Genomic DNA, 21,780 nt, shown 5'->3' with positions numbered 1-21,780 from the left:
GTGTCGACAAAGTTCGAAAAATCTCCCAGCGTGGGGATGAGAAATGGCAGGCTGTGTTGATCCAGATTCCCACCTGGATAAAAAAGTCTGCCACCCGTCTGTAACCGCGTTAACCGTCAGTAAATGTAAGCTAAAAGATATTTTTTCTCATGTGATTCTTGTACCGCCGTAATCACGATGGAAGAGATATCGCCTTTTCTGGTATATTATGATATTGTTTAGTTATTTAATATGCCACAATTTCAAAAGAACACATTTACAAGAGAGCTAATGCCTCTTCAGGAAACACCCTGATGCCCAGGAAAATCTCCTTAGCTTGTGGAGATGCACTGTAGGTGTGGAGTCATGCCAAGGTTGGATTCAGCACACTAGAGGATTTCTCTTCCATATGTAGACAGATAGACTTTTGGTTGTTCCCAGGCTGAAATTTGGCTTTGTACAGAGCATGTTTAAATAAATAAATAAATACATAAATAGTTAGACAAATAAATATGCATACACAAATACACAATGGTCTGAACACACACCAGAATGACTAAATACAAAGATTACAATATGCAAGCTTTTCGAGGCAACTCAACTTGAGACATCTTGCCTGAAGAAGGGGCATGAGTTGCCTCAAAAGTTTGCATATTGTAATCTTTTTACTTAGCCAATAGAAGGGGTTATTTTGCTTGACTTCTCACTATATTCGTAATGGCTGACATGGTACAACACCCTAGTACTAAAAACAAAGAAAGTGTGACTAAGAAATCACAACCACAGTGAGGCATTGTGCAGGTGTATTGCTGTTTGTATAAAGAAGACCACCAGTCATGTATTTTGACACACTTCAGCTGAATAATTTGTTGGTAATAATGATGAAGTCCAGGGATTGTTCTGCCTTTCCACCCGATCCTTGCTGGGATAGGTTTCAATTTCCCTATGACCCTGCCCTGGATAAGCAGGTTGCAAAATGGATGGATGGATTATTACAAAACAACATTTAGTACATTTAGTAACTCCATTTGTGAAGCACGCATGGACTCTCCATGGCTCGACTTCAAACCCCTTTTCCCCTCATGGACCCTGTGATCATCAGAGGTGACTGTGCAGAAGGTGCAGACCTTTAAATATCTGGGAGTGCAGCTGGATGACAAATTGGACTGGACTGCCAATACTGATGCTCTATGTAAGAAAGGTCAGAGCAGACTATACTTTCTGAGAAGGTTGGCATCCTTCAACATCTGCAGTAAGATGCTGCAGATGTTCTACCAGACGGTTGTGGCGAGTGCCCTCTTCTACGCGGTGGTGTGCTGGAGTGGCAGCATAAAGATGAAAGACGCCTCACGCCTGAACAAACTTGTTAAGAAGGCAGGCTCTATTGTAGGAGTAAAGTTGGACAGTTTAACATCTGTGGCAGAGCGACGGGCATTAAGCAAACTCCTGTCAATCATGAAGAATCCACTGCATCCACTGAACAGGATCATCTCCAGGCAGAGGAGTAGCTTCAGTGACAGACTTTTGTCATTGTCCTGCTCCACTGACAGACTGAGGAGATCGTTCCTCCCCCACACTATGTGACTCTTCAATTCCACCCGGGGGAGTAAATGCTAACATTAATTTTATTTTAATTTTTTTCATTTTTATTACTATTTAATTTAATATTGTTTCTTTGTATCAGTATACTACTGCTGGATTATGTTAATTTCCCCTTGGGATTAATAAAGTATCTAATCTAATCTAAACCCTAAATTTGTGGGTTCAAATCCCCGTCACCCAAAGAAACGTAACCAATTGTATCATAAATGTTGTGAGTCACCTTGGATAAAGGCGTCACGTAATAAGTAAAAATAATGTATATAATGTTTTATAAAATATAAACAGGTGCCGACTTCATGTTTTCTGCACCCCAGGACCAGAAAGGCATTTAGCGGTGTGGAGGGAAGGAGAAGTATAAGTGTCTTTAATGCATTTAGGTAGTCATGAGTGATTTTTGAATGAGTGTCAAATAAGCACTACAGGCATGTGACGTGTCCCAGTTCCACATTTATCTTTGATTGTTTCACTTTCCAGGCACAGAAATTCCCATTTTCTGAAAGCTGCTGTTTTCCAAGCGAAGGCCGCGTCAAGTGCACGAGTCAATAGGCACTATGCTATGGAGACGCACCACGAGCATAAATATTGATAACTGAGCAAACATAGGCACCTTAAGTACAAATGTACATGAGGAGCACTTAGAACTTTTAACCGACGTTTGATTATATTCAAAAATTTACTTGTTTATCATATGAGTATCTGAACCCTAATTTTTCTATAATTTGACACCCATACTGTAATGTGCCTTTCATCTGGATTTTTTTTATCTTTGTCCTTCTGCTTTTACAATAACATTTTTTGGAGTGCAGAAAACTAGAAACTCCATTTTTTACTGAAGCAGAGTTGTAAATAAATATCATTGCTAAACCATTTTCTTCACTGGATTCTTTAATTACAGTTGGTTTCCTATGCTGTAACTCCACGTGTCAAAGGCCATATCTACAGTAAACATTTTTCCCCTAATGCCGTGAACTCTTTTGTCTCTCACTGTTTTCAGTTTTTTCTAGTAAATGCTCAGTAGTGACTGGCGTTGTATGTGAACTGAAGGCCATGTTTGGTTTTGTGCAAAGATAAAGTGGTTTGGAGTCCATTGTTTCATTTTGCTAGACCAGTCAAAGGTTTTGTGATGTGGTGTGATGATTTGGTTTTGTATTTAGAGTTCTGAGAAAAGGGTAACAAGTTTCAGGAAATGCGTCTTAGCAATTGTTAATAGCTGGAAAGAGAAAGAACCTGAAAAAATGAAAGACCAACGTAAACCTGCTTTAACAAAGATGTTGAGGATTGTGACATTCTTTTGGGGGTGATGGGGACACTACCAAAGATAAAATGACAGGATCTTCTGGGTAGCAGACGTTACTTTTGCCCCTGCAGGGAGCTGCTGTCTGGTCAATGCAGGCGATCAAACACAAAGAGGAAGCGTGCGGGCACAGCTGTGTACTAAATTAGCAAACGTCTAGCAGGTTTTGTGCAGGAACCCACCTTTATAAAGCACTGCGATTCACTCCGTGTAAGGTTTAAAATTTCTAGTGCCGCTAAAGCAAACAGCTGTCCATTGAACTGATGAGCACTTAAACAACATGACTGAGACATGTTTTATGAAAAAATTTAAAATAAGCTTCCATGTAGATGGCCGGAGCAAGAAAGGGCATAACCCTAACCCTAAGCCTAACCTTGGACTATGTAGGCACAGCGTGTAGTTCATCATCCTCGTGGAATAGACATTTAAGTTGTTATATGCAAAATCAAAACTATTTGAGGAAGTCAGTAATAATAAAAGCTAAAATAGAAGCAGTCAAAAGATTATAAAAACAAAACTGAAAGCAAACTGAAAATGAATGTTAAAAAAATAAATTTAAACAAGAAAATGGACCCGTGATATAACATTCAGGTACGTTTGGAGACTTTGGTGAGTCTGTTTAAATTTTCTCCTCACTTCATTAAAACGTTTATCACAATTTTGTCGTATTACATATTTTTATAACATGCTCCAAAATAGCAGTGCTAACAGAATTGTAATTACATGTTCTAGGAGTGCGTATGGAGTATATTTTACTATATCATGTGGCATCTTTTTGCTTAAACAACAAATTCCAATTCGAGTGACAAAAAGATTCCTGTTGTTCGTTGTTGGTCATGGAGGCTCTGTGGCTAACTGTAGTTTAAATTTCTTACACATATAAAATTTTTCAAAGAAGTACTCGATGGAGAAATTGGTGGCTGCATCAATGTGGTGCTTTGCCGATAAATGACAGTGGCAGAGAAAAGTCGAATCATTGTGCAGCAGTTTGTGTATCTCGGATGTCAGAACTGGGAATGATGTCACATCAGAATTGACTGCCTTCCAGTAAAACATTTAGAAAACCAATATGGATGTCTCCAGGAGATCTTTTGTTGTGCTTACTTTTTTGGAATAAATAGCACGTTAACACGGTATTTTGTGTATCGAAACATCATAGAAGCACATCCACAGAGAGACGTTGGATAGTAAGGTGTGTACGACTGATTAAATGAGACACAAATAGACAGAAGTGCTCATAAACAGTATAATACTACAGATCCCCCTAAAGTTTGTCATTTTGGACTGACGTCATAATGTGAAGTCGGACAAATTCAAACTCAACAGACCAGGCCTGAGTTTCTGAGTAGTAAATCCAACTTGTAGGGGTGTTTCAGCTAGGAACTCAGAAATTCACACAGAGTAGGTGAACTGCTAATTCCTTGTGGACCCTGTGTGATTGTGGGTATGTCTGAGAGTGGGCCCTGATCTGACCTGACCTGGGCTGGTGTCCTGTGCAGGGGGCTCTTTCCTGCCTTGTACCAAGTGCTTCCATCCCCTGCAACCCTGAGCTGAATTGGGCAGATTTGATTATGTATGTGTGGTGGGCTGGCGCCCTGCCCGGGGTTTGTTCCTGCCTTGCGCCCTGTGCTGGCTGGGATTGGCTCCAGCAGACCCCCGTGACCCTGCAGTTAGGATATAGTGGGTTGGAGAATGACTGACTGATTATGTATGCAAGTGTGCTTTCCTGTTGTCATTATGGCTCTTCCTGGCTTATTTCAACATTCATTTTCACCATTTTGAAGTGAAGGTTTTGCTTTCTGTTTTTTCACATCTGGTCAAAAGAGATGAATCCTAAAACATTTTTTTTACTGCTTTGCGGTTCATTTTCTGCTAATACATGTTTGATAAGCTGAGAGCTGCACTTGTTTCTGAAAGCGAGACACACTTTTTATGATGCAGGGCACATTCCTGCATGCAATTAACCACTTATAAATTTATATATGGTAATATATTTTCTCATTGGTGTAAGTCTTGAGGTATGCGGCTTCTATTTTTACATTCAGACATGTAATGCTGATGTTCACAGACAGAACAAGAAAATACAAATCAATATTAGCTACCTGCAGTTTTGTCCAAATGTAAAGTTGCAGGAGTGTTTTCCATATTATAAGCAAATAATGAAATGTATTCTGACAGCTTTGCAGCCTAATGATTTAACACTCCTACCTTACAGCTTCCAGAGACTAGGTTTGAACCCTGGCATGTCCACTGGTTCTGTGGGTTTTCTCAGGGTATTTTTGGTATTTTAGATTGGTCTGATTGTGAGTGTGTCCAAGAGTGTGTAGAATAGTATGTTGTATCTCATAACGTTAATAAAAGGTTTCATTTTCTGTGTAAAGTATTTTAATGATGGACAGTCTAGTTACTCTGAGGCTCTCTGTTATCCAAATTAGAGGAGGTGAGAAATCAAAAATATTCTATGAAACGTGGAGTTACTCTATCTGAAACATAAGTACGGTGTCATTAGTCCACCACGGTATATTTCAGGTGCTTACTTCCAGCTTTGAAGGGCCACAGTGGCTGTAGGTTTTTGTTCCAACCAAATCTTAATTAGAAATCAGTGCCTTTGGTACAAAAAAATCAGACTTGTGTGATGTTAAGAGTGGTGACCCTCAGGGGTCAGTGCTGAGGCTGTTTATATTTTTAATATATGTATATAAATGATTTGAATCTTCTCTCTCTCTCTGTATCTATCTCTCTATCTGTGTATGTGTGTATATAGATATAGATATCAATCTATCTATATCTATACAGTATATATATATATATATATATATATATATATATATATATATATATATATATATATATATATATATATATATATAAAATCCTAAGCCTAAAAGTGCAACGGTGACATTTTTATGTCACATTTATTACCATGCTTTAAATTGGGCTTATTTTAAAACTTATATATGTATATATGTGTGTATATATATATATATATATAATGTGTGTGTGTGTGTATGTATATGTGTGTGTGTGTGTATGTTGTCACAAAACGAGACAAAGACAGAAAAAGGTTTGGGGCAGCCACCCATGTAATTAGGTATCCTGGCTGCAAAGTCGTTTTCTTTTTCCAAATACAGCACAGAAGTGCTTACAACAGAGTCCAAAACAAGACTGTCAGAGAAGGGAAAAGGGAAGGCTTTTAAAGGGGGAGGCAGGAAGTGAGGTCATAAGGATTGGGCACGTGTTCATCTTTCATTGGATTAGTCCCGGATGTGACATCAGGGGGGCGGGAGCTGGCAAGGTCTGTCTCCATTGGCTCGGTCCCAGAAGTGACGTCCAGAGAGACAGGTGGAACCTCCCGGGTTAGGTCTACAGGGAAGTGAGAAAGAGAGTTAGTGCACTCTGCCACATCCCGGTATGGCTCAGAACTGCCTTCACTCGAGCCCTTTAGCTGCCTCCCATGCGCGCGTGTGTGACAAGGCCCCCCCCTCAGCCCAGACCCGTGTCGGGCGACCTAACCGAGAGGTTGTGAACCCGAGAGAGAGCATCAGCGTTGGCATGGAGAGCACCCCAACGATGAACGAGCGAGAACTTTATGCGGCTGCAGGTCAAGAAACCACCGGGTGACCGCGGATTCGACTCCTTGTGCAGGGCCATCCACTGTAGAGGTGCATGGTCCGTGACAAGGGTGAACTCACGGCCCAACAGGTAGTACCTCAGCTGAGTGATCGCCCATTTAATCGCCAGAGCCTCCCTCTCCACCGCTGCATACCTGGTCTCCCGGTCCAACAGTTTCCGGCTCAGGAACATGACGGGGTGTTCGACACCATCGACACTTTGGCTCAGCACGGCTCCCAGGCCTGTGTCCGAAGCGTCCGTCTTGAGGATGAAAGGCAAAGAAAAGTTAGGTGCCATCAAAATAGGTGCGGACGTAAGGGCCTTCTTCAAGTCACCAAATGCAATGTCCGTTTTTGCAGTCCATACCACAATGTTCGGGGCCCTCTTCTTTGTTAAATCGGTCAGGGCCGCTTTCTCAAACCGGGTACAAACCGGCGGTAGTACCCGGCTAACCCGAGAAAGGCTTGGACCTGCCGCTTGGTTCACGGACGGGGCCATTTCAGAATGGCATCAATTTTGGAGCACTGTGGCCTTACGGTACCCCGACCCACCAGGTAGCCTAAATATTTGGCCTCACTTAATCCAAAGAAACATTTCTTGGGATTAATCCGGAGCCCGGCCTCACCAAGTGTCCGTAATACCGCTTGGACATGCTGTAGGTGTTCCTTCCATGTGCTGGAATAGATGACCACGTCATCTAGGTAGGCAGCACTGTATGAGTTATGAGGCCGAAGCACTCTGTCCACCAGACGCTGAAAGGTAGCTGGAGCCCCGTGTAACCCAAATGGAAGGACACGATACTGCCAGTGTCCGCTAGGGGTACTAAACGCGGTTTTTTCCTTCGCGGAGTCCGTTAAAGGAACCTGCCAGTACCCTTTTCTCGAGGAGGTCGTCCACGCGTGGCATTGGATAGGCGTCAAATTGGGAGACCTGGTTAAGCCGACGGAAGTCATTGCAGAACCTCCAACTCCCGTCAGGCTTACCGACGAGCACAATGGGGCTGGACCAGGGACTATAACTTTCCTCAATCACACCTAGTTCCAGCATGCGCTTGATCTCAAGCTCCACTTCAGCCTTTTTCCCTCGGGAAGACGGCAGGCGTTCTCGGACAACAACCCGGGCTCTGTCACAATGTTGTGCTCAATCAGAGAGGTCCTTCCGGGGTGTTCACTGACTACCTCTCGAACGGTCCGGATAACTGTTTCCAGCTCCTGCCGTTGCCTGGGTCTCAAGTCTGTGCCAAAGTTAAGGTCGTGTGTGTGAGCGAAGAGTGAGCGGGGCTGGCCGGAGGAGGGATCGGGGTCCCTGTCCTTCCACGGTTTCAGCAGGTTCACATGATAAACCGCTCCTTTGGCCGACGATTGGGTTGACTCACCAAATAGTCGACCAGTCCCTTCCTCTCCTTAACTTCGTAGGGGCCCTGCCAGTGGGCAAGCAACTTAGAGTGGGAGGTAGGCACTAGGACCATGACCCGAACTCCGGGTGGAACTCCCAAGAGACGTGCAGCGGTTGTAGTACCGGGCCTGTGCTGCTTGAGCCTCCTCCATGTGACTTTTAAGGACAGGCGAATCTTTCCAAATCTATCGCGTAACGCGCGATATACTCCAGTATGTTTGTGGAGGGAAGAGCCTCTTCTTCCCAGCCTTCTTTTAAAATATCCAATATGCCCCGAGGTTGTCGCCCATACAGTAGTTCAAAAGGGGAGAACCCGTGGAGGCTTGTGGGACTTCCGATAGGCAAAAAGGACGAGGGGGAGGAGCTGATCCCAGTTCCTTCCATCCTCGCTGACCACCTTACGCAGCATTTGCTTGAGAGTTTGATTAAACCTCTCTACTAATCCGTCGGTTTGAGGATGATACACGAGGTTTTAAATGATTTATTTTCAGTAACCTGGCAGTCTCCTTGAACGTCTCCGAGGTGAAGGGGGTCCCCTGGTCTGTCAAGACTTCTTTGGGGATCCCCACGCGCGAATACCCTAGTAATTCCCGTGCGATGGCTTTAGAGGTAGCTGGCCGCAACGGAACAGCTTCGGGTATCGTGTAGCATAATCCACGAGGACTAAAATGTACTTGTGTCCTCGGGCTGAGGGCTCTAGAGGTCCCACCAGGTCGACCCCGATTCTGTGGAAGGGAACGCCAATCAATGGAATAGGAACAAGAGGAGCACGGTCCCTCCTAGGAATCTGTCGCAGTTGACACTCCGGGCAGGAAGCGCCAAAAGCGGAACCTCCTCATTAATTCCTGGCCAGTAAAACCGGAGCTTGATCCGCTCCAGAGTTTTTTCGGTGCCCAGGTGGCCACCTAGGAGGTGGGCGTGTGCTAGCTCGCAGACCTGCCGCCGGAAGGTACGCTGCACTAGCAGCAGCCTCGTCTCCTGCCCGTCATGCATAGCTACACGGTAAAGGAGGTCATTATCTAGCACAAAGTAGGGGCCCTGTGGCATCGACTGACTAGTGCGCTGGCCATTGACAAGGACCACTGCATTTTTTACAAACTTCAGGGAGTCGTCATTCCATTGCTCCCTTCTGAAAGAAGCCGGCGTCTGTTTTAAATTGAAACGCAACACGGAGAGAGGGTCAGCGCCGACCTCAATGGGCGTGGTTTCCTCCCGCTCCGCGGCGTTGGTGGATGGCGTGTCAGCCTGCGGCGGCCGGGAGTTGCCACGCCAGCCAGGGCGGCTGCTTCCTCTCTCTGCCGGCTGATTACACGGCGTGGAGGCAGCTTGAGACGGTTCATCTCGTCCATAACGAGGCCCAACTTAACCCCGGGAGTGGTATGTGTCTCACCGCTTTTAATTCAGACCAGTCCGCCCTAGTATCACCGGGTGTGGAGGATCAGGAAGGATTGCCACGGTTACTTTCTGGACTGACCCTCCGTAGCTAATGACACAGCGGCGGTCCTGTACCAGCGGGTTTCCCCGTGGACACAGGTTATACTGGTCTTGAATTTTAGCCATTGTCGCGGTAGCACAAAACGGCGGGCAACAATGGAAATGTTGCTGCGGAATCGAGCAGAGCGGAAGTTTTAAACCGCTAACGATCACCACGCCTGTATGCGGGACCGTCAGCGGGTTTGTCAGAGCACACCAAGCCCTCCTCCCCCTCCACCTGCATTCCTCCTCGTCTCCAAGCGGTTTGCGCGCCCGCGGCGCCGCGGACACCGATACAAGCTCCGGGTTGTACAGGGAGGGGCTAGGTCTTGGACATACCCGGCTGAGTTTGACAGAAGGACGGTTCTGCTCTCCCAGAGTGTGAGGCCGCCCTCTGTGTTTCCAGAAGCTCTATGAGCCCTGACATGTTCAGTAAACTGTTGCCCCAGACCGGCTGGGTGAAGCCCTGGGGAAGTGCTTTCAGGAGCAGATAGCAAGCTACCTGCTCAATTACCTGGTAGGGCTTGTTTTCAAGGGCCGTAGCCACCGCCATACTTTTGCCCATAAGGACCAGGCTTGTTTACTGGTCGGCCTCTCAGGGTCCAACCTCCACTTTGTTATTTTACTCACCTGCCAGTCTGGGGCACCCCTAGGTGGTAAATGGGGCTGTGGTTTCACTGGGGGCAGGCACTCTCCCCCAAGAGAGCATACTGAGTCCCTCTCGTCTCCCCCTCCAGGGCAGCCCAATTCGGTGAGCCCCACCCGCACACTCCCTGGCCTCTCTAGATGGCCTAGTTCTGCGTGCTGGGAGCGGAGCCCGCACCGGGTCTCGCCAACCACGGGCACCCTCCCGCCTGAATACTCGGCCCCGATGCGCTCCCACCTGGGTGTTTTGCAGGTCCTGTCCCCTTCTCTTCTGGGACTTCTCCATCCTGCCGACTACGCCACTGGCACAAAACGAGACAAAGACAGAAAAAGGTTTGGGGCAGCCACCCATGTAATTAGGTATCCTGGCTGCAAAGTCGTTTCTTTTTCCAAATACAGCACAGAAGTGCTTACAACAGAGTCCAAAACAAGACTGTCAGAGAAGGGAAAAGGGAAGGCTTTTAAAGGGGGAGGCAGGAAGTGAGGTCATAAGGATTGGGCACGTGTTCATCTTTCATTGGATTAGTCCCGGATGTGACATCAGGGGGGCGGGAGCTGGCAAGGTCTGTCTCCATTGGCTCGGTCCCAGAAGTGACGTCCAGAGAGACAGGTGGAACCTCCGGGTTAGGTCTACAGGGAAGTGAGAAAGAGAGTTAGTGCACTCTGCCACATCCCGGTATGGCTCAGAACTGCCTTCACTCGAGCCCTTTAGCTGCCTCCCATGCGCGCGTGTGTGACAATGTATATATGTATGTGTATATATGTATATGTGTGTTTGGTATCATTCTTTTCAGAATTTGTCGAACTTTAATGTGATGTTGTTAGATTTTCAGATTTGCATTCCGTTTTTAAATTAAAAACTAAAATATCAAGAAAGTTGTGGTTTTTAGCTGAAGTTCGAGTTACGACGACCCATTGCATACCACTTTAGTTTTCACGTGATTTTTCCTGTTATTTAAATGAGTAACTTTTTAAAAAAAAGTTGTTTTTTTTAATCTATAAGAATGTCAGTTAAAACAAATGGATCGTTTATTTAGTCTCTTATAAATACTCATCGAGCGAGCATAGTGGACCTCAGTTTAACGGGAATACTCCAATCAGTAAGAGGGTAAATATTTTATTCTCATTTCATGATTTTTTACTCCACTAAATAATAATTAATTTTTCTTTTACGTATTTATAGAATTTCATGATTCTGGCTGCAAGTGCAGTGGCCTACGAGGCCGCAACTTGGGGTTGGACGGCGAAGGCGCCGGGGGCTTGGCCCCCCTAGTGAGGCTATAAGTAACAAGATGCTTCAGTTTGCAGATGATACCCAACTAGGTGGATTGGCAGATAATTTAGAATCTGTTGAATCACTACAGAGGGACATGGACAGCATACAGGCTTGGGCAGATTTGTGGCAGATGAAATTTAATGTCAGTAAATGTGAAGTATTACACGTAGTGAGTAAAAATGGTAGGTTTGAAAACAAAATGGGAGGTCTGAAACTTGAGAGTTCCTAATGAGTAGAACTTAGGAGCCATAGTGGACTTGTCTCTGTCAACTTACAGACAGTGTTCAGAAACCATTAAGAAGGTTATACATGTATAGCAGCTTGATGTGTAGAGTACAAGTCAGAGGAGGTTATGCTGAAGCTTTATAACACACTGGTGAGGCCTCATCTGGAGTACTGTGTGGAATTTTGGTCTCCGTATTACAAAAAAGATATAGCAGCACTAGAAGAAGGCCTGAGAAGAGCGACAAGCTGATTCCAGGACTACAGGGCATGAGTTATGAAGAAAGACTAAAAGAGCTGAGCCTTTTCATCTTAAGCAAAAGGAGATTAAGAGGTGACATGATTGAAGTGTTTAAAATTATTAAGAGAATTAGTCAAATGGATCGAGACGATGACTATAAAATGAGTTTGTCAAGATCACAGGAACACGCAGTTGGAAACCTGTTAAGAGTAAATTTCACACAAACGTTTAGAAGTTTTTCTTTACGCAGGGAACCACAGACATGTGGAATATGTTACCAAGTAGTGTGGAACACAGTAGGACTTTAGGGACATTCAAACCTCAATTTGATGTTATTTTGGAAGAATTAAATGGATAGGACTGGCAAGGTTGGACTGAATGTTCTGTTTTCATCTAAATCTTTCTAATGTTCTAACAAAATGTGAAGCTCCTTGAACTTGGTGGTGTTCTCCTGTATAGGAAATTTGATCAGACCTATTTTTTTAATTCACTTTGAAAATAACAATAAAACAGAACTTCTCAAATCTTGCACTTGCTTCTTTCTTTTTTATTAGGGTATTTTCTTAAAAATAACTATAAATTACCGGTAACCAATTAGTGGTTGTCTCCCTTAATTTTTGGGTACCAATTTTTATTTGGATTCAGGTAATAAAAATAGTTAAGAATAAGCAGAGATGGAAAAGGACTCGATCTCACTAAGAATAAACTTAACACTTAACTATAGGGGAATTCGACAGATGGATATCAGCAAGAGTGAAAGGGAAGGTCTGCAGGACGGTAGTGAGACCAACTGTGTTCTATGGACTGGAGACGGTGGCACTGACCAGAAAGCAGGTGGCAGAGTTAAAGATGCTAAGATTTGCATTGGGTGTGACAAGGATGGACAGGATTAGAAATGAGGACATCAGAGGGTCAGGTCAAGTTGGACGGTTGGGAGACAAAGTCAAAGAGGCGAGATTGCGTTGGTTTGGACATGTGCAGAGGAGAGATGGCGAGTATAATGAGAGAAGGGTGCTAAGGATAGAGCTACCAGGGAAGAGGAGAAGAGGAAGGCCTAAGAGGAGGCTGTGGTGAGAGAGGACATGTAGGTGATGGGTGTGACGCAGCAAGATGTAGAAGACAGGAAGATTGAACAAAAGATGATCCGTTGTGGCAACCCCTAACGGGAGCAGCCAGAAGAAGTACCTCACATAAGGTTTTTTACAAGGGATTTATCCAAATAATTGGAAGCATACTAGGAACAATTGGGATTACAGGATTACTTGTAATGTGTCCCTTGGAAACCACTCGACAAAAGGCTGTATCTTCTGTATAAGGAGGAATATCGAAGAGTGCAATGTTGATATGTCTCATCTATTTTTGTTATTGCCACTAGTCGTTCAACACTGTAGATAAAAGCAAAATGTTCATTGCAGTGTCAAAATGAGGAATTCCAAAGAAGCTGATCAATCTACCAGAGCCAAGCAGTCAATTAATGGGGCAGTGATAGTTCACTAGGAGATTCCAAACAAACCATCTCGTTGTGTTTAAGAGAGAAAGATGTGCTTTCAACAACCCTGTTCGAACTTTGCATCTGCAGAGGTCTCCCAAGATATGCTGGGCAAAATACGAAAGAAAGTACTGTATTTATGACAAAAAGAAACCAGTAGCTTGCCGACACAGACAATGCAGACTTGATATGCTGAACTTGGAGAAAGGTGTATTTGAGGTTTGAGGCAGCATCAAAATAGTTGTGGCTTAAAACTAAAGAAACTTAAATCAAGTATGTGGTGACGGCAAGAAGGAATGAATGCATGTTGAGGACATCAAAGAGACGTGCAGCCCGGATATTACACATTCTGTACAAATTCCTAGATATTAAATTTGACACCTTTTAGAGACACTGACATTCAGCAATGGTAGGCAGAAAATGTGACCTGCTCTAAAACTATATATTGTGTGTAAGTCTCGTAGTGTAATGCCTGTCTTAGATTATATATACCGTATATACTCGCGTATAAGTCTGGTCTTGAAACCCGAAAAATCGATCATAAAATCAGACTCCGACTTATACGCCCGTTCAAAAATACGACACGTATATGTATATGTATATGTATATATATAATATTTTTTTTTTTTTTTTACTACATCTTGCTTCCCCCAATCTAGCACCAGTTTCTCAGACATATCAAATTTTGTTGCAGCAGTACAGTTACCAATTTCTTTCGCCCCTTGCATTAGCATATCGTAATCTCTTTGACCAATAGCGTGAGTTTTCTGCATTCGACTTATATGACGGACATTATAAAATGCTGGAAATTATACGGTAAAATCAAGCCCCGACTTATACACGGGAGAACTTAAATGTGAGTATATATGGTAGTGTGTGGTGTTTATAGTATCCTTGTCTGACCATTTATGTATGCTGGACCTTGTCAGCTGTGGCAGCTCTAAGTAAACTGTGAACAAAAGTTGCTTTGCTTATCCCATCCTTCAATGGCACTCTAGTGTAGTGCGATACCAAACGATGTCCAGAAATAAACGCTGGCAGGCACAAGTCTGCTCCATTGGTGTATGTTCATTAAGGCCGAATAATAGATGATTGGTTGAGCCGGGTGGTATGCTGTCTTGCTCAGTGAACAACATAGACTGCAGTTTTTGTAATGGTGTATAGACAATGTTTTTGTTTTTTACAATCCTCTTGGGATAAGTGTGGAATGGATTCAGAAAGTATTCTTACCACTTCACTTTCTTCACACTGTACTGTGTTGTAGAATTAATTTAAAATGGACATATTTGCCATTTTTGCCCATCAGTCTACATTCAATAACCCATAGTGACAAAATTAAAACATGTTTTCAGAATGTTTGAAAAGTTTTTTAAAAATCCCAAACTGAAATCTCTCATTCCTTTAGGCTTCAGAACCTTTGCTGTGGTACTTTAAATTGTGCTCGGCTAAATCCTGTTTACTTTAATTCTCTTCGAGATGTGTCTAGGTCTTGATTGGAGTTTGTCTGTGACAAACTGAATTAATTGGACAGTTCAGAAAGGCACGCATCTGTGTATATAAGGTCCATAATTCACACTGAATGTCAGGATGAAAAACCAAGCTGAGAAGTCCAAGGAACTCTTTGTAGTCATCCGTAATCAAATTGTGCTGTGCCATAGATAAGGACAAGGGGATACAACCATTTCTAAAGCTTTGAGTGTTCATAAGAGCATAGTGGTCTCAATAATTGTGAAATGGAAGAAGTTTGGAACCACCAGAACTCGTTTTCCCAGAGTTGGTCGTCTAGCCAGACTGAGTAAGTGAAGAACAGCAGCCATGGTCTAAGAGAGAATCTTAACGGTCTTTCTAACATAGCTTCAGAAAACCTCTGCTAAGATGAGAGAACCTGTTGGAAGGTCGACTGTCTCAGCAGCACTCAATCAGTCAGGCGTTTTATGGATGAATGGTTAGACAGAGGTCACTCTTGTAAAAGAAAGCATATGACAACCTACTTGGAGTTTGCCAGTTTTTAATGGACTCTAAATAGCATAAAGAAAAAGATACTCTGGTCTGATGAGACAAAAATTGAACTCTTTGAGCAGAGCTTGTAGTATGTGGTGAAGACCACACCCTCAATAGCTGCCTATTACCATCCATGGTATTAAATGTGGTGGTGGTGGCATCATGCTCTGAGGGGAGCAGCAGGGGAGACTAGTCAGATTTGAGGAAAGAATGGATACAGCCAAATCCAGAGAAGGCCTGGTGGCTATCTGCTCCAGTATGGACGCAGCCTCAGACTAAGACGATGGTTTGCCTTTCAGCATGGCAAAGACCCAAAGCAAACAGCCAGGCCAATTCTGGAGTGGCTATGAGCCACATGTCTCACTGTCATTGAGTGGCCCTGCCAACACCCAGACTTAAACCCCATAGAACACATGTGGGGAGACCCGAAGATGGCAGTTTACAGACTCTTCCCATCCAATCTAACAGAGTTTGAGAAGATCCTGCAGGAAGAACGGGATAAACTGCCTCAGTCCAGGTGTGCAAAGCTAACCCAAGACGACTTGAAGCTGTAATCGCTGCAGAAGGTCTGAATTAAAGGTCTTTTCAGATTTTGATTTTTAGTAAATTTTACAAACCTTTCTGAAAACATGTTTCCTCTTTGCCTTCATGGATTATTGAGTGTGGATTGATGGACAAAAGTGGCAAATTTTTCTGTTTCGCATTAAACCTACAATGCAATAAATGGTGAAAAAAGAGAAGGGGTCAGAATACTTTGACTATTTGTGATTTCATTTCAATTAAATCAATCCATGCTTCTGAAGGATCATGGACTATAAAGAAGCAGCAGCATGAGTTTTCTACAAGTATCATTGTAAATGTAATTTATAAAAATCTTGAATTGGGACTCCCCTTGGACCAAGTGGTGGTGTTTGTCAGACAGAGGTACCTGGCGACTTTCTACAAGTTTCTTTTGCCTTTTGATTCTTCACCCGAGTCTGCTGCTAGCCACTTCTTCACTGCCTCCTTGATGTCTGCTTCTGTTTCATGACTTTTGAGTGTTATTTCTAAATGTTTTTTCTTTTCTTCACATGCTTCTTAGGAGAAGGTTAAATTGCAGGTTAGTACATTGCATTATACATAATTATATTCTTTTCAGTTGAGTTTAATTTATGCGCCGCACAATGCTAAAGGATTTTTTTTTCTTCTCCATCAGTTCTTCAGTGTTTTCTCTTTGGTATGCGGCTATTGATTAGAAAAGTGCATGTTTCTTATCTTAAAGAGCAAGAGGGAATGTGAATCATCACTGAGCGTTCTTTTAAAAGTGAATTTCCTTCACCCTTGGAACTTTTTTTTTTACTTTCCCCTCCCAGCTCGTTGTAACTTATTACAGCCAGGAGAGATAAGAATATGTTTGGGTTTACAACTCAAATGGCAAAATACAGACTTTTTCTGCTAAACTATGTGACTGCTTAGAAGAGAAGAGAATGCTTTTATTAGTGATGTGGGGACTGTTTCAATTTGCTCCTGCTCAGAGTTAATCAACGAAACAAACTTCAGGGGCTTGAATAATGCCAATGTGTACTGTATGTATGAATGGGAATATTTATTTATTTGTGTTAGTTTGCTTGTATATTAATTCATACGATATACATATTACTTCTAAGGGATAGGAATTACCAGAAACCCACAATTGAATATTATCTTAATATTTGGGTTACAGTGCAGGAATATCTTTTTTTTTTTTTTTTCCAAGCATGTCGTATAAAATATATTCTTAAAGACATACTGAAATTCCCAAGGATTATTGTGAGTGCTGAAATACTAGGAAACAATAAATGAACAATTCAAGAAATTCAGGCAAAGGTCAAAACCATGAGATCAAACTAAAATGGGTAACCAGGGACCAACGAGATAAGTCAAAACCAAAATAACAGTCCTAACTATGTGAATTTCCCCTTGGGATTAATAAAGTTATCTATCTATCTATCTATCTATCTATCTATCTATCTATCTATCTATACTATACTATAGTGCTATAGTACATTTCTATCTATCTATCTACAGTATCTATCTATCTATCTATCTATCTATCTATCTATCTACAGTATCTATCTATCTATCTATACTATAGTGCTATAGTACATTTCTATCTATCTATCTATCTATCTATCTATCTATCTATCTATCTATACTATAGTGCTATAGTACATTTCTATCTATCTATCCATCTATCTATCAATCAGAGCCTACTTGAGAGACAAACTTAACTACGGCTAAGAGAAATAACAAGGCAGAAAATGTGAATGCCAGGGGTCTCCAACACGTCGCTCGCAAGCTACCAGTCGCTCGCCAAAGGATTAATGAATCCTACATAAACTTGAAAAGTTGATTAGTAAAATTAGGGGTGGGCAATCTTTCCAAAAAAATCGTATCACGATCCACAATCTGAATTGCAATCTCTCTTTTCAGTGTGATATACACTTAAGAGAATATCCGGACTCAAACTCCTCAAGAGCTAAGTAACACTTTATTTTAAATATCAAACAAAGTTGAATTAAATTGTTCTCTCGTTCGCTAGCTAAGCGGAGTTAAGGTACACGCCTCGAAGCTGGTGGCCCACTGTGTGTTTCTCGGATTTGCGCAAATCAATCGGTACCGCAAGCAAACTCTGATACATAGCGAAATGAGAGAAGTTGCAAAATCAACCGGAATGTTCAAGCAAATTATAGAAAAAAAACCTGATCTAAATCTGTTAAGTAGTTCTCTCGTGAAAAGCGGACAGACATACAGAGAGACAGACCTTGGATTTTAAATATTTTATATTAGTAAACCTTCAAAATAATGTGCAGTTAAAGTCTCAACAGCATTTCTGGAGCTTAGCAGAGCCAGATAACTATAAGAATCTTCACCAAGCAGCTCTGAAAATGTCTGCTTTGTTTGGGTCTCCATACCTCTGAGGCTGACATGAATGTCATGAAATCAAAGTTCAGAACAAGACTGACAGACGAACATTTAAAAGACGCCATAAGAGTGAACCTAAGTGGCTCCACTCCACCAGACGCCTGCCTCTCTTGTTAACTCCATGCAGTGCCAGTCATCTGACTAACTAAAAAACACGTCACACACGCAACTGGACATGTGAATAAAGTGAAACAAAATGACAAATGAAGAAGTCAGATCTGTGTATTTGGAATTGCATTGCATTGTTTTGTTTTGACAACATTCATGTTTTAATTCAATAGTGTGAGATACACTAGAAAATGCATACAGACATACAAAATGCACTTGCAGGTGAACTAAATATGAAGTTTTAATGCAAAATGTGACTTGTGGACACCAACATTTTGTAAATGTTCAGGCAAAACAAGCTTATTCAGTTTGTTTGGGTTGAAATAAGCTATGAGAATAAACGCTAGAAAAAATGAGTAGCTCTCGGCCATTTTCATTTGGTAAAAGTAGCTCTCGGGCTTGGGCAGAATAAAGGTTGGAGACCCCTAGTGTATGCTGTTCCACTTATACGTCCCGTCCAGTAACATAACAACCCCGACTGTCGTGATCACAGAGATGTTAAGAAACATTTTGTCAGCTTATCTTTCTCAATACTATTCTGTTTAATAATAAACCGTGAGTGTGTTTACATGCGCACAGTCAAAAGGTGATGGTGAATAACCGGGTTAAGGCAGAAGCCTGATTTCTTACAAACTCGCCCTTACTCTCCTTTAACACTGGGAAAGTGTTCTTCTGGAGTTCTCCTTTGTCAAAGTGTTCCAACATCATTAAAAACAAAGTTAAACGACATCAGCGGCCACTGTGAATCTGAAAACAAGCATGGCGACTATGATGATTTTCTCGTATTTTATAAATCGGTTTAGTTAAATTGGCACTTTATTTATAGGTTTCTGTCATTGGATTGCACACAGCGCATTCTCTTTTCTGCTTGGCTGTGCAACTGAGCCCTGCAAAGGACTGGCATACCAGTATGTGTGCTTCCTGCCTTGCTCGTAGTGTTGCTGGAATAATAATAGTAATGCAAATATTTTTACTTCAGTAAGATATGCGTTCGGTTACTCACTACTTTAAAAAGTAATCCGACTACATAACATGCGTGACTTTTAACGCGTTACACCATCAGTGCTGTTGAGTTTAGAACATTACATTCAACTCATTAACAAAAATTTTGCGATTTCTAAAATTTCAAAACACTCCATTTCAGCAAGGAGAAGGAATAATGCGATCACTCAAACATTTGCCTCTGGAAATTTATGAAATTGCTGAAAGCATATGTATGTGCGTATGAGTACAACGGACATGCTAAAACTATAGAATCCTTAACAGTAACCCAATTACAGGTTTACATGGCCACATATTCGTCTTCTTCCAAACATAAATCTACCTATGTTAACCATTTTTCTTAGAGGCCAATGACCTGATTTCTCTAACTGGTATAAGGGTTTGCGTGGCATTTTATAAATCCAGTTTCTGTGGATAACCGGGTTATTGAAGGGCATGTAAACACGATAAGTGGGAACTGATCTGTGATAATTAAAAACCCAGAATAAACCCTCAACAAATGTGTGACAATGTATATTATGACAATCGCAATATAATTCCGCAGTAAATTGTAATTTATTCCCTTTTATATTTTTACAGAAGTTAAAGTGGAAATGATATTCTTATAAGCAAATGTGTTTGTCTGTGACACCGAATCAGAGGAACCTTTGTCTCAATCCGTCATACCTGCTGTTATTATTTGGTGAAGGATTTCATGTATCTTGGCAGTCTCTACAGTATGACAGGGACCTATTTCATCACAGCACCTAACAAATACATCAAACAAATATTATGTGTGAAATAAACTAGATTAGTTTCAAATACAGTGTCACGAAATAAATGCTAAAAATAATTTACCTTGGGACTTTGCAATCACTAATCTCTTAAAAGCAATTTTTAAAGAGTTTTTAAGGTTCATTGAGGTGAAAAATAAAGACTATTGATCCCTAAATCCTCATTCACACGTCTGGATTCACCTGCATTTTCTCCGCAGATGCCTAATGCAGGTTGATTTGCAACGTGCCAGTCAAGCAAGTTCTATTTATGGCTGTTGTTCACATCAAGAAAAAAAAAAAAAACAAAGAAGATGACATTGCATTTATATAGCGCTTTTCAAGACCCTCCAAGCACTTTACGTAGAAAGGGATGAACCACCACGAATGTGCAGCTTCCACCTGAATGAAGCGACAGCAGCCATTTTGTACCAGTATGCTCACCATACATTAGTTATTCGGTGGTAAAGGGGTGAGGGAGATAGTTAGCCAATAAGGGACAGGGGATGATTAGAGGGCCGGAATGACTAGGCCATGATGGTCAATTCAACCAGGACATTGGGGGAAATGCCCTCCTCATTTCCAGAGATGCCCGGAATCTTTTATGACTACAGAGAGTCAGGACCTTGGTTTTACATCTCATCTGAAGAAGAGCACTGATTTATTTTTAATTATAGTGTCCCTATACTATAATCACTGCGGTATTGGGGTCCACTCACCGGTAAACAGGGTAAGAGCCCCCTGCTGGCCTCATCAGCACCTCTTCCAGAAGCAACCCAAGCCTCTCCTAGATGAACTCCCATCCAGGTACTGGTAGGGCCCAAACTTGCTTAACTTCAAATGAATTACATGTTCTTAAGTGCAAGTATTATGACTGCTGGCAAGACCATGAAGAAGAGTGGTAAGTTTTTGAAAAATGGGACATGTTGCATATTTTCTACAGAAAACACAGTACACAGGAACTCATCCATCCATCCATTCTCTTCCGCTTATCCAGGGTCGCGGGAGCAGCAGCTTGAGCAGAGAGGCCCAGACTTCCCTCTCCCCAGCCACTTCTTCCAGCTCTTCCGGGATAATCCCAAGGCGTTCCCAGGCCAGCTGGGATACATAGTCCCTCCAGCATGTCCTGGGTCTTCCCCAGGGCCTCCTCCTGGTTGGACTTGCCCAGAACACCTCACCAGGGAGGCGTCCAGGAGGCATCCTGATCAGATGCCCGAGCCACCTCATCTGACTCCTCTCGATGCAGAGGAGCAGCGGCTCTACTCTGAGCCCCTCCTGGATGACTGAGCTTCTCACCCTATCTTTAAGGGAAAGCCCAGACACCCAGCGGAGGAAACTCATTTCAGCCGCTTGTATTCGCGATCTCGTTCTTTCGGTCACTACCCATAGCTCATGACCATAGGTGAGGGTAGGAGCGTAGATCGACTGGTAAATTGAGAGCTTTGCCTTACGGCTCAGCTCTTTTTTCACCACGACAGACCGATGCAGAGCCCGGACCACTGCGGATGCCACACCAACCCGCCTGTCGATCTCGGGGTCCATTCTTCCCTCACTCGTGAACAAGACCCCAAGATACTTAAACTCCTCCACTTGGGACAGGATGTCTCCCCCAACCCTGAGAGGGCACTCCACCCTTTTCCGGTTGAGGACCATGGTCTCGGACTTGGAGGTGCCGATTCTCATCCAAGCCGCTTCACACTCGGCTGCGAACCGATCCAGAGAGAGCTGAAGATCACGGCCTAATGA

The 21,780-nt window shown here is 42.7% G+C and overlaps 1 protein-coding gene across 3 annotated transcripts in view; it reads left to right on the top strand.

The window, feature by feature from the left end:
* Nucleotides 1-21,780, top strand: part of src (v-src avian sarcoma (Schmidt-Ruppin A-2) viral oncogene homolog) — a 166,977-nt gene that overhangs the window by 111,751 nt on the left and 33,446 nt on the right. For 2 of the 3 annotated variants that reach the window (XM_039734532.1, XM_039734533.1), the window contains exon 5: nucleotides 16,311-16,328. The exons of the other annotated variant lie outside the window; for it this stretch is intronic. In XM_039734532.1, coding sequence (XP_039590466.1) covers nucleotides 16,311-16,328 — 18 coding nt within the window. The remainder of the gene's footprint in view (nucleotides 1-16,310; nucleotides 16,329-21,780) is intronic. 3 annotated transcript variants of the gene reach the window in all.

Source organism: Polypterus senegalus, chromosome 14 (assembly GCF_016835505.1).
Source record: "Polypterus senegalus isolate Bchr_013 chromosome 14, ASM1683550v1, whole genome shotgun sequence".
In the NCBI taxonomy this organism is placed as follows: Eukaryota; Metazoa; Chordata; class Cladistia; order Polypteriformes; family Polypteridae; genus Polypterus; species Polypterus senegalus.
Note: the sequence above shows the minus strand (reverse complement) of the source record. Positions and strands in the feature narration are given on the sequence as shown.